The sequence below is a fragment of the Octopus sinensis genome, linkage group LG2 (assembly GCF_006345805.1).
Source record: "Octopus sinensis linkage group LG2, ASM634580v1, whole genome shotgun sequence".
Classification (NCBI taxonomy): Eukaryota; Metazoa; Mollusca; class Cephalopoda; order Octopoda; family Octopodidae; genus Octopus; species Octopus sinensis.
Genome location: NC_042998.1, coordinates 104,872,541 through 104,886,147, shown reverse-complemented (window position 1 = coordinate 104,886,147; position 13,607 = coordinate 104,872,541). Strand labels below are relative to the sequence as shown.

Genomic DNA, 13,607 nt, shown 5'->3' with positions numbered 1-13,607 from the left:
ACTTATCTTCATGAGAATGAATAGGTCATAGTTCAAATGAAAAATAATAGCAGATTTTTTAAAGATATTTATTATTGTTTGTGTTATTCAGGCTGTTTTCTACGGTATCTTTGGGAACCGTAGAGTGAGAGACAATGTTGCTAAATACAGAAGTAATTCATGATGATACATCTATATATTAGCATAAAGATTGTGCATAGACGAGATAAACACGAACACATATAAATTTATATAAATCAGGGTAAAGCTTAAAAATAAAAGGTTACTTACTGATAAATCTCATTTAGTTAAATTTCCTTAATAAGGTCACTCAAATAACAACCATGAAGATGCTCATCAGCACGCCCAGACTTTGTCCCATAGATGTATGGCTACTGCTATGTCCCCAACTCTTCGTAGCCATGGTTTCGTACCATATCTAGCACATGCAATCAAAAGTCTCTCCTTCATATTGTCTCTACCTGTATGAGCCATGAAGCCAAGTCTTTCCTCTTTACATCTTCATCCCTCAGGGATTTTTACACTGTAGTTGTCCGCATGCAACACTTTCAGTGAATATTAACTGCGCTAATATCACCAGTCTCGAACGGCCAGAGCAGATCAAGGACTTAGCCCTTTACTTAAAGGACAAAGAAAAGAAAACAGAAAGCGGAAAACAAAAAGATACACTGTCTTAAAATTTGAAATTGTAAGAGTTTGGATTATCAAAACTGTAAAAGTCTGCCTATAATAATTGGTGCATTGGGAACTAAGCAATGATATAGACAAACGATTGCAGGAGATTGGAATGGAATGTCCTGTAGAGATTAAACAGAAAGTTTACCTCTTAGAGACAGGAAAGATTATCAAGAAGGTTCTAAGCATCTGAAAGACTTGAAAACTAGTGGTTGCTTAAGATTACAGGTAGTAACCTGTTACTAATATAAACCCTGCTAGGAATTAAAAGGAACCTGAGTCAAATCAATAATAATAATAATAATAATAATAATAATAATAATAATAATAATAATGCGGGATAATCTACCTAAAAAGAGTCTCTAGCAGGGATAGAATTACCGAATAGAGAATTGGTTAAACAAATTGAAACGGAAGGCTATAATATACCTTGGTGTACTAGAGTTCAAAGAGATAATGGAGAAGGATATGAAAGACCAATTCAGGACGGAATATTTTCGAAGACTAATGCTGGTGATGCGCTCAAAATCGACTGGAGGGAATAAAACCCAAGCAGTTAATACGTGGGCAATAGCATCACTTCGGTATGGAGCGGGAATTATAAAATGGCAAAAGGGAGAAGTGATGAAAACGGTATAAAAACAAGAAAAATGTTGACTGGACACGGGGCCTTATACCCTAAGAATGACACTGATAAGCTGTACTTGTCCAGAAGAAAGGGTTGGAGCGGTTCGATCAGTTGCCAGGATTGTATCGAAGCAGAGAAAAACACCTTAAGGTGGGTATAGATGAGGAGACGTGATAGAGCACCAGAAGATAGAGACAGAAGTATAGGCATGTATACAGTGAAAAATAAGAGACATATGCATAGCATGCAAAAGTTTAAAAAAGTGGTGGGGAGGATGATAGAGATCTGGCCCTCCTGATACAGGAAGGTTCCTAGGGATAATCGAGGAGCCCCACTGTCCGAGATTTCCCTGAAACCCTAGGAGCAAGTGCCCTCCCCAATGCCTTTTCTCCGACTCACAGGTCTACACTTAGAAAGGTGTCATTAGCTCTAGTCATTTTCGCAACTTTCAACCCACCTTTCAATAAACTGACCCGAGAACAGCACTTTCCTCTCCACTCACAATTTACATTTCAAGTGAAACTTGAAATAAGCCAATGAAAGTTCTACCAAAGAGGAATGTATGTGTCCTCATGCCTTTCAGCCTTGTCTACCAAACAACCTCTTTCACCACAGTTACCAGGCAAAGGAAAGCTGCTTTACTTGCACGATTGAAGGAGGGTGGCGGTGCGATCATCACTACAGACTCGGCCGACAGATGGATCCGTCCCACAGATGACAGCAGAAGTCAGCAATGCTCGGACATGGAACAAGGGTGTGCAGAACGATTTCATTATTCTGCTCGTACCTTGGACAAGCCCGTCTGACAGCACATCCGTGCCTGTAGAGTTTATCTCGAACCGGTACCGCACCCCGACGCCCGGTAGCACTGCCAGGCCGAGAACATCTGGAAATTCTCCATGCTAGTTCCCGAGCGGAAAGTCCTCCGGAACGGACTAGCCGGTTTGTTCTCGTCGGCGCCCAGAGTCTCCTCGAAAATGTCGTCGTACATCCCCGCCACTAATCCTCTATAAATTTCTAAAGCAGAACATCCACCGATCCCATTGCCCGACTGCTAGAGGTCTGCGAGCGCCTGACGAAATTCTGGGTTTCAGGTGCAATAATAATATAACTGGCGAGGCCAGGAATATTTCACGGAATAAATGGTAAATGTACTGGGTTATTTCTGAAAAATTTGTCCAAAAGATCTGAAAGCGTAGTCTGTGTTGTGTCTAAATCAAATGATAATCATTGAAAAGTGAAGGAAATTGGAATACCAAGATTACTTTATGCACTTTATATATACACTTTATTCACTTTATGCACAATTTTATAGACGTAATATACAGTACTGTACCGCTTTCTCTTTTCATCTTACGCTCTTTTTTCTCTCCTTTTTCTTTCGCTCTTCACCTTCCCCTTCAACTAATCACGTGAAAGCTTTACAGACGGGCTACGTAACGGAGGAAAAAGTAGTTTAAAAATACACATTTCACTCATCACCACCTCTCCCTCTCTTCTCCTCCAATCGCGTCCCCAAATATTCTGTTCAAAACTACAGATTTGCTTGTCAATTGTTTAAATTTTAACCAGTTCAGTATGTCTCTTGGTGGCTGACGATATGTGCATCTCTGATCGCAAGCAGAAGTAGTTGGAGATCATAACAGCCATGTGCTGAGAGGAACTTTGGTGTTTGAATAATTCCCCGTATATATGTATATATTTTTGTTTCTGTGTTTGTCCCACCACCATCGCCTGACAACCGATCTTGGTGTGTTTACATCCCTGTAACTTAACGGTTCGGAAAAAGAGACCAATAGAATAAGTACTAGGCTTACAAAGAATAAGTCCTGGGGTCGATCTGTTTAATCAAAGGCAGTGCTCCAGCATGGCCACAGTCAAATGACTGAAACATATAAAAGAATATATATGCTGTATGTTTCTGTCAAGTGAGAAGCATATGGCAACTGAACAATGGGACGAAATCTTGTTCCAGCCCAATACGTATGTACGCACACACGTATGTGTGTGTGTGTGTGTGTGTGTGTGTGTGTGTGTATGTATGTATGTATGTATGTATGTATGTATGTATGTATGTATGTATGTATGTATGTATGTGTATGTATGTTTGTATATATGCATGTATTTACGTTTGTGTATATGTATGTATGCATGTATGTATGTATGTTTTTATGTACATACAAATGTATGTATGTATGAGTACATGTTTGTACGTATGTATGGTGATTATAATTCCTGAAATTGTAAACTTCTTTGATCTCAGCTAAAATGCTGAGAAGCAAACTGTCGGTTAAAAGCAAATGTAATTTTACATCTTTAAAATTTATTCGAATTTCCGTTTGAGCGAAAATACAGGCCATATCTCGAAATTAGCGGTCATTCTTTACAATTCACGTAAGTCCAAAATCCTGTAACTCGATGTAGCCATAACGCGTGGTGTGCCTGTACTTCCTAATATGTCCAACTAATTCACACATTGGGTAGGGGTGATAAATATCACGTTTAAGAAAATGAATTCAATCACCTTCGTATTATTTTCACACTCATAGTAATATAAAGTAGACTGCATATTTATAAATATGATTCAAGCATATTCGACCCCGTAAGAAAGCTATTCACTGCATTTTGTTATGGATAAAATTCCTCGCTGCAGACAAATAAGTGTAAATACACAGAGTCAGTTCACAGCACACCTTAACTAAACTATGGGATGCATGCATTTCGGATTGGTTATCTCCTCTTCAGCTGCAGAGACTGAAAAGGCAGACGCTTTGAACTTACCCGAGAGACAGATCTTTCTTATGATAATCCCGTCATTGTTTAATGACTGATTGCGCTATTCAGCAGCTCGCGGTAAATAAAATATGAAGTAACAGCACTAAGTATTGATGTGTATAAAAATATAAATTCACTGCATTTCATTTCGTCTTATCCAACTTCTAACGACAGAAAAAGACTAATAAAATTGTCTAGTGTAATTTCAAATTGAAAGGAGAATTAAAGCCACAAAAGTTGGATTCATAATTAACATGTGTCTTTAATCGAAAAAAAAATACACTGCCCCGGGTGAGGCTCGAACTCACAACCTCCGCATATCTTCTAATCTGTGATTACCACAAGGAAGGTACTGTCTATAAGTACGGCGCGCTTACCGATTGTGCCACCAGGGCAGTCAACAGCACTTGGTAAAATTTAAGTGAATGAATCTCCAGCTAATCTACATACGTTTACATTTTATGAAACTTGTTTTATTTGCTTTCTCTCTCTCTCTCTCTCTCTCTCTCTCTTTTTATTCGGGAATGTAAGTGTGTATGCATCAGTTTATATGTATGTATGTATGTTTGTGCGTAGATATAGACATAGATATCGCACATCTGTTTAACATCAGATGCGATCGACTGGGATTGTATAGCAAAAAATTTTCCTTCTCATTCATTATGACTTCGTTTCTACGTTTGATGTTTTTATGCAGTCATGCGTAAACACAGACACTTAGATTCTAGATTCAGGGAATTAACAAAGACACCAAGGCCGTAGGAGTAGCATCAGTCCAATAAAGCAAGGTTAGGTTAGGATTTTTATCTGCCTTGTCACAACACAGTCAAAAGTACAATTTAAACATTTTTTTCTCTATATCCTACAGTGCAATCTGATATGATTACACTCCGTTGCTTACAGCTACTGTTTTTTTTTTTCACTCTCTTACTTGTTTCAGACTGCGGCCATGGTGGAGCACCGTGTTATTCTTTGTAAGGACTTATTCTTTGTAAGCTTAGTACTTATTCTATCGGTCTCTTTTGCCGAACTGCTATGCTACGGGACGTAAACACACCAACATCGGTTGTCACGCGCTGCTCCAGTATAGCCGCAGTCAGATGACTGAAACAATATATATATATATATATATATATATATATTATATATATATATATATATATAATATATATATATATAATATATATATATATATATATATACACACATACATATATGGTTTTTTTCAATTTACGTCTACCAAATCCACCCAAAAGGCTTTGGTCAGCTCGGGGCTACAGTAGAAGACACTTGCCACACAGTGGGACTGAATCCGGAACTATGTGGTTGGGAAGCAAGTTTCTTACCACACCGCCACACCTACGCCTATGATACGGGGTTATTCGCAATTATCCTTTATATCTATCTATTGGTTATGTCCTACTCCGAGCCACTTGTAGACGCGCACTATTTGCACATATTTACACGCAAACACACACGCACACACACATGCACACACTCACACACACACACACACTCACACATACACACGTATAAATATAGACACACACATTTACATGAATAAGTGTGTACACATGTGAGTGAGTGTAATCTCTGTGGGCGTATGTGTATGTGTTAATTCATTTGACTTGAAGAGATTTTAGAGTTTCGTTCGATCGTTCTTGAACATAGATGCCAGTGGTTTGGCAAGTACTCTCTTCTTATATAACATTGGATTACATTTATAAGACGACTCTTCAGACTCCCAACTTAAATGTGTATATATATACAATATGTGGTAAGGCTTTAACATGTAGAGAGTACAGATAATGTTTTAATGAAAACCACAAATCGTGTGCAATATAGCTACCCAGGGTTTCTTTGTCGAAACACAAATTTGTTTCGCCACTTTTTAAACAGAGAACAAGATCATTTGTCAGTTGCTTTCAAAGCAGATGACGTTTGAACAAGGATCGCTCATAAGGAACGAACAGAAAGGAAAACACTGGGGAGATAACCGACACTACAATAAGCAAATATCAAAATATAAAAAAGATATTAATGGCCGACAATGTGTTCGGTGGGTTATTTTTTTATTCCGACAAAAAGTATTTCTTAAAATGCGGACATAAAGAAAACATATCGTCCCTGGAATTTACGAAGTCATTGGAGGTTCCCAAGGTCTTTAAGAGATAAAGGTTTTCAGCAGAGCATACTGAACATCATTTTAACTTGTTAATATAGGAATTGGTTTTCTGTTTGATGTCGCAATTGATTCTTTCGTCTTTAAGTTTCCAGAATAAAGTTGTAGAATGCCTTATCCCACGCTGCGTTAAAGTCGAAAGATGGTTGTTATCTCTGGATTTAAAATTTCCCTCCGTTGCTCCGATATAACGCTTGATTTCTGTTTGACCATTGAGATAACTTGCTGATACCTGTGCTTAATAAACAACGGAGGATATATCGCATTTTTTGCCGTAAAGGACATTTAGATTTATCTCCACTTGTTCATGCAGAGCAGGCTTAAGTCGTCGGTTGCTTATTGATATATGCCTTAACATTAGGGGGACAAGAAAAGGTAATTCCAATCGTGTGTCTGTTAAATTTCTTATTGTATGTATGGGTTTTAGGAAAGAGAATAGCCACAAAGTGCAAGAATCTTCTGCCCACATTTGTCTTAACATTAAGGGAGAAAGAGGGTGGGGATCAGAAATACTTTTCGAGGCCTATTCTTACGACTAAATAACAGAGAAGGTAGGAATTGTAAAATATTTTACCAGTAAAGCCTCTATCCTTATAATTTGGAGCAGCCTTTTCAAATATTTCTTTTCAAGAAGAAAAGCATTTAATCCTATGACTAATATTTGGAATTAAGTTTTTAAATACAATTGGTGGGTGATAGAAGTGTTTATTAATATATTTAAGGTTCTCGTTAGTTTTATGGAAGGGCTTATAGGAATTAGTTCTGAAGCCTAAGAAAACATATAAATTGTTAGACCTAGTTAGGTTAGTGTGGATAGAGATTTTAATTCCTAAAGAATTGAAAATAGAAATTAGGCTGCTCCTTGGTCTATTATGAAGGTCGGGTTTATGATACTTTAGTGAATCAATGCCTCCCTCTTAGCTAGACATTCAGATCTTTTATCTATATTAAACCTATTTCCAAAGATTTTACTCACCTTTGTAATAGATTTGCAAGTATTCATATCAGATGTCTTATATCGATCCGTAATACTATTAGTTAATAATTTATTATGTATATCTTTATCTACCTCGTATAGATTGTTTGTCTTGTCCGAAAATATAAACCTACTATTAGACTTTTGAAATTGTTTAGCTTGAAACTGGTTGAAGCAAGAGTACTTACTAATCTTAATCGTGGAAATAATGCTCAGCAAATCGGTCTCGAAATGAACAAGAAACGTGGAGGAAATTTTTGTGATTTAATATATATTCAGTGGCTGTTATAGGTAAATCTCCATCGTAAGCGCTTAATAAGGTCTTCTGCTTTTCTGTACTAACATCTTCTATGAGCATCCTCAAATAAATATCATTAGGTAGTGTAGGAATATTTTTAGCAGAGTAGTTCATATGAAAGAAATTCATCGTGGCGCAGGATACCAGCATCGTCGAGCGCTCGACTGTAATAGCTAAGCTTCAACAATCTTAAAAAGAATCTGCGATGGTCATTCCGGTACAGTATTGATAAACTATGTTAGATGTCAACAAGTAGAATAGCACTCGATCAGCTGAGGGTAAAGATAATGTTATAATGCAAACTACAAGTCTTTTCCAGATTTCTTTATTGTAACGTTGGTTATCTGCGCTGTTTTCCTGTCTTTTTCTTACGTAAGTTCCTTGTTCAAACGTCATCTATTTTAAAAGCAACTCACAAACAGTCTTGATCTCAGCTTCGAAAATGGCGAAATAAATTAATATTTTGACCAGGTTAAATCCTGCGTAGGGGTATTTCACAAAGCTTTCTTTCTTTCTTGTAACAATCGGCAGTGGCGTGGGATAAGCTAAACCAGTTCATGCATAATTATTATGTAATTATTCTTATGAATTTGTTAAATAATGCTTCTTCTCAAGGGGTGGGGGCGCTTATCTCTCTTGAAACTTCAAGCTAGCAAAAGCTTCCAAATATTTCCTCCACTCTTTATTCTAACCCATCAGCATTAAAATAACTTTGTCGAATGTAAATCTCATTTATTCACATTGTTTTGAATTTATTATGCGTTGTCATGTAGCTTCGATACTTCGTTGATAAGATTGTTTATTTCATGAATGACATCGTACGATAGGTGTAAGAAATCAGACCTGGCCGGTCTGAATATAAACCGTGTAGAATAGCCGTTGAACTGCTAAAGTATACTTTCTTCAATTCTTTATTAGTTTAATTGCTAAAGGGTTAAAATACAAAATTATCATTCACCTAATTCATACAGTTTTTTTTCACCACTTTAGCACCGACTGGCTAATTCAACCAATTACCAAATGAAGTATAGTTGAGTTCAACGATGAAAGCCAATACCGCGATACTCTTTGAGATATAATGGAAAACTGTTGAGTAAAAATTTTTAAGAAGATTATATCAAAATATGTGAAACAAATGAACTTCCACATGCAACATTCAGATAGTATGTTTTCCATGTTTCTTTGCTAATTTTGTTTTAATTACACCTAAATAAAAGTTTTCATCGAGAAAATCTAATATTGAAATAACGCCAAAAATTTATATATCAGAACAACATTTATGAATCGAAAATTGGTCAAATCTGAAGATGATCCATGCATACACCACTCTCTCTCCCTCTCCCTCTGTCTCTATATATACCTTTCCCTCTCTCATACACACACACAATGTATGTATATTATTACTTAGACATATATTGGCTTAAATTTTGCACATCGGTGTTTGCACAATCGATAAGCGTGCCGTACTTATAGACAGTACTTTCCTTGCCTAATTCACAATATTAGGCGGTTAGTCGAGTTTGTGAGTTCAAGCCTCACTCCTTTGCTTTTTTAAAAAAAATACATTTAATTAAGCATCTGAGTTTGTATGCCTTATTTTTAACTTGAAATTGTATTACATAGTTTTATTAGTTTTTTTCTTCTTTAGAAGTCGCTTTATAGGCAACAGGTCAGATACACTTGATTAATATATATATTTTTGAAAATTAATAAATAATTCACGATGATGCACTTTTACTTATTCAATTCTTGACCAAATTAAACGCGATTAAGTCCATTGAATAGGGCCGGTATTCTGATAAATGTTGAGATATTATAATAGAAAGTTAGCTAAGTAAGAAAAATGTTACTATGAAATATGTGCTCAAAAAATGGAATATTAACGCATAGATGCAGCACCTAAACAGTATACTTACTTCATTTCTTTATTAGCTTTGCCCTAGTTACACTTAAATGAAAAATTGCAATGACCGGAATCTAACTCTGTAAATTTCGTCAAATTTTATGCAGTAGAATAACTTATGGAGGGTGGGAAAGTAATGAAATTTGAATGACAGTAATGCCTAAATTTTAAAGCCATTTTATTCCCGTGACATTACTGAGAAAATAGTATAGTTAAGCTTTCTCAGAATATATAATAAACTGTGTCACAATTGACACAATAAAAACAATAAAAATGAACTTAGGAAGCAAGTTGTGAAAATTGAGAGGGCTCCCTAATATGTATATATATACATAGTTTACTGTTCTGTTACGGTCAGATCAACAAAAAAGTACTCAATCCCGTGAGAGATAAATATTTAATGTACACTGTATTAAGGTAAGAGCTACTAACAGTTCTTGTTCTGGGGATACGTAGCTAGGCAGGTTTTTATAACGTGCGTTGTGCCTTCGAGCGATCTTTTGCCTCTTGGCACGTGACCTGTACTATTTAAATATCAGGTCGCTGCTGCATTAGAGACAACGAGAAAAAAGGGGGGAAACGCAAAGATGGTTGCTGCAAGAAGTGGAAGGGTGAATAAAAACGGAATAAATAAAAAATAAAAAATAAAAATAAAATTAAAGTTACCTCCCATTTGATCGTAGAAGTCGTAATTAAACTTACTGTTGTAGAATAGTTCAACGGAGACGGGTCTAAAATCTGCGAGAGAGCTGCAGACTTCGGATCCCTAATCTACGAAGTCCAGGTTTCTGAAGGTTACTGTTGGCACTCTTTGCGATCTTTGCTCATCACTGTTGTCTATTGTCTGCCGCATTGCATAATTCAATACAATTTGCAAACAGGTAAGATGCAAGCGTATCTCCTTGCAGCACCGCAAACAGAATATAAAAGAATTTTGTTTCTCCAACAGATGAGAACACACGAGCTCTAGTCTCGTCGCAGGTCTTTGCAATTACTAGAACTAGTTCGTATAGAATGCCATATACTCGAAGGATCTTCAACATTTTTAACGAAGGATGGTGTCAAACGCTTTGCTGAAATCCATGAGGATTATAATGGCATGTAACTGTCTTGATTTAACTCCTTCTACGATACGCCTCAGGTCTAAGATCTGAGATGTTGTGGATCTCCCTGGTCCAAATTTATTTTGATTTGGTCGCAGATGGCTATCCAACACCGGTTGAATCCTGTTGAGGATCATTCGGTTGATGACCTTGAGTAGATATTAGACAATTCTTCTGAAGTTAGTTTCTTTGCTGAGCTTTCCTGACTTTGGGATTCGTATCAAGTCAGTCTCGGACCACTGATATGAAGTTTCCTGGTTCTACAAGAGCTTATTCGCAAAATCCAGTTTTATTTCATCCAGATTGCACCACTTGATAACTTCAGGGGAGTTCCATCACGGCCAGCTCTCCCGCCTTCCGTCTATTCCTGGCACTCTGAAGTTCTTCCAATTCAAAGGATCCGGTTTTATACGTGAAATCGTCGAAAACAGGTTGAACCTCTTCCTCTACGTTGCCTACAAGGGGAAAATTTTCCGAGCAATTGATTGAATTGTTGATGCCCCTTTTGGATACACTCCTCCCAGCTGCTTCCATGGATGATGCTTGACTTTGCTGCTTCTCTTCAGTTTATCTCATTGATCAATTTCCAGCTTTATTTGTGCGTTGAATTTGCCTCTGCTGCATTGACTTGATCAATCATGCGGTCAAATTCCCCTTCCTCAATAGTGTCGTAGGCATTAGGAAGAGTGAATTTGGCAGCTTATAGTCCTCGCCTGTATTCTTCGTTAGGATTCTCTTCATAGCAGTTAAATGCTCTTTGCACGTTCTAAAGAAAACAAATTTTTTGTTGTGTAACATCATTAATTATATATTTTGTGTTGAAAAAGTGATACCCCATGAGGATGCAGTCATATGAATTTGAGACGAAGAGAAACTGAAAAAAAATTGTGCTAAATAAAATACATGTAAAAATATATATTTAAATTTAAACGCTTTTATCCCTTCACCAAAATATACCAAAAAGTTATTTTTCATCTAAAGCAAATTATTTCTTTTATCAAAAGGAATTAACGCTTTATTCTGGTATAATTAATTTTCCAAAATAATAATTAGTCAGAAAAAATAAAACAAAATCAAAATAGATATGAAGATATATTAAAATTTGACGAGTTGATGGAATTGGACATCAAAAACAAAAAAGAAAAATGAAAAACAATCGTTGCGAAATTTATTGTATGAAAAATATTTCTTATTTATATAATTTACTTCTTGACCGTGTCTGAACGCCGGAAAGACAGAAATGAAATGGACAAGGACGAGACAAGAATCTAAATGAACAAGGCATCACCAAGATAGGCTATCGCATTCTTGGTTTACCATGGTATCACCAAGTGCATCTCAAGCTTGATCCAGGAAGAGACTTGCAATATACTCAAGGTGTTCCCCGAGAATATGAATGTGATTAGATCATTTTGCCTCAAACTAGTTGACTCAAATTTTATGTAGTGCTTTCTAACTCGTGGCAGTTCATCTACTGATGTTCTGTTAGCATTTTCTTCTTCATTATGGTTTCCTCACGGAGAATTTATAAAATTAACTTTTTGACTATAGCTTAAACATTTTCTCTGCAAAAGCTTTTGCTTGCAAAAGCTTTTGCTTGCAAAAGATGGATTAGCAAAGGAAATTCGTTTACAGGAGTGATATTTTTCATTAACTGAACCTGGAAAACACAGGATGAGACGACATGAAAGCTTAAAAATGTTTCAGCTGCCTGAGAGATACCATATGGCGTTCGAAAGCCGTCTGCACTGATCTCAGGCCTATACCACCTTCATTTCTTCTTAGGTAGAACTTGTCAACATCACTGTTTCTGTGGAAGTTCCAGTTGTTGTCAGGATTTTACGGGTTTTGATATCTATGGAGTGGATTTCCTCTACAGACTAATCAAGCATCCCAAATACTGGGATCAGCACTAGCACTGAAAATGCATTGTGGAATATTGTTTTGTTGTAAGAGGAGAATATGTATGTATTTTCGTACGCATGCATTTATACTCATACATTGCTCACCTAGTACTCTCAGCATCGGTCACAAAGACAACAAAAATACAGTACATATAAATGTATATATGTGTGAACATATATATATATATATATATATATATATATATATATATATATATATGTATATATATATATATATATATATATATATATATATATATATATATATATATATATATATCATTAACACATACGCGTGCGCACACACACATACATACATTATAGTAATTACACTGATAATAAAACGTGAATAATTAATAAAATGTATTTTGGATTTACACACTCTAAAACTATACTAATATATAAACACATCTTCATTTTTGCACATTAACCTCTCCTGTTGCTCTTCTATGCATGAAATTTCATTCGCTCTTTGTCACTTCCTCTGCTTCAGTCTCCACCAGTTACACTATGACTTCACACAGAGACACCATATGTTTCTGTGTCATCCACCGCTTCTGTTTTTCCTTCTCACAACTTCCTTCTTCTAAATATCTTTCTGACGAAGTACGTCAGCTCGATATGTGAAATACGCGTCTATTTTATCTTGCATTGAACGTTTAACCAACTATAGCAATTATTTTCTGTTTATGTCGATATTCTCGATGTTCATTTTGGATACTCACTCATACACACATACACACATATGTACATATGAGTAGTATCATATTTTGCACAAGAACATAATCATTCTCCCTCTCTCTCTCTCTCACACACACACACAAACATATTTAAATATACATATTTATCAGGATTTTCAGTTATTTACAAGTATCTAATTTTCATTGCCGAATGGTATCCGGATGGTATACAGTCTTTACTGCTTGGTATTTCTTTGAGTTTTCTTTATTAATGAGAACAAATAAAGCAATTGTTATTACGATGCCACAGAGAAAGCTAACACCCACGCTGACGGAAAAGTTCAAGATTTTCATTTGACGTGTGTCGTAAAACACGCATGAACCTTGTTCTGAGTCTACCGATGAAGACCAAATTAAACATGTAGTATCAATCAATTTTCCGAACACAATAGGGCCAAATGTCCAACCTAAAAAAGAAAAAAA

At 36.1% G+C, this 13,607-nt stretch overlaps 2 protein-coding genes and 1 non-coding gene across 4 annotated transcripts in view; all 3 read right to left on the bottom strand.

Moving 5' to 3' along the window:
- The window catches only part of LOC115222415 (solute carrier organic anion transporter family member 2A1-like), a 58,631-nt gene extending 48,432 nt beyond the window's left edge, over positions 1–10,199 (bottom strand). Inside the window, exon 1 of the mRNA XM_036498772.1 lies at positions 10,104–10,199. The gene's annotated coding sequence lies outside the window, so the exon portion shown is untranslated. The remainder of the gene's footprint in view (positions 1–10,103) is intronic.
- Trnai-uau lies at positions 4,362–4,473 on the bottom strand. Its single transcript has 2 exons — positions 4,436–4,473; positions 4,362–4,397 (listed from the first exon to the last, which is right to left on the bottom strand). It is a non-coding gene; the product is annotated as a tRNA-Ile (tRNA).
- Positions 10,200–12,860: 2,661 nt separating the features above from the next.
- The window catches only part of LOC115222395 (solute carrier organic anion transporter family member 1B1-like), a 48,268-nt gene continuing 47,521 nt past the window's right edge, over positions 12,861–13,607 (bottom strand). For both annotated transcript variants that reach the window (XM_029792631.2, XM_036498770.1), the window contains one exon: positions 12,861–13,591. In XM_029792631.2, the coding sequence (XP_029648491.1) occupies positions 13,326–13,591 (266 nt within the window). In that variant the 3' untranslated portion in view covers positions 12,861–13,325. The remainder of the gene's footprint in view (positions 13,592–13,607) is intronic.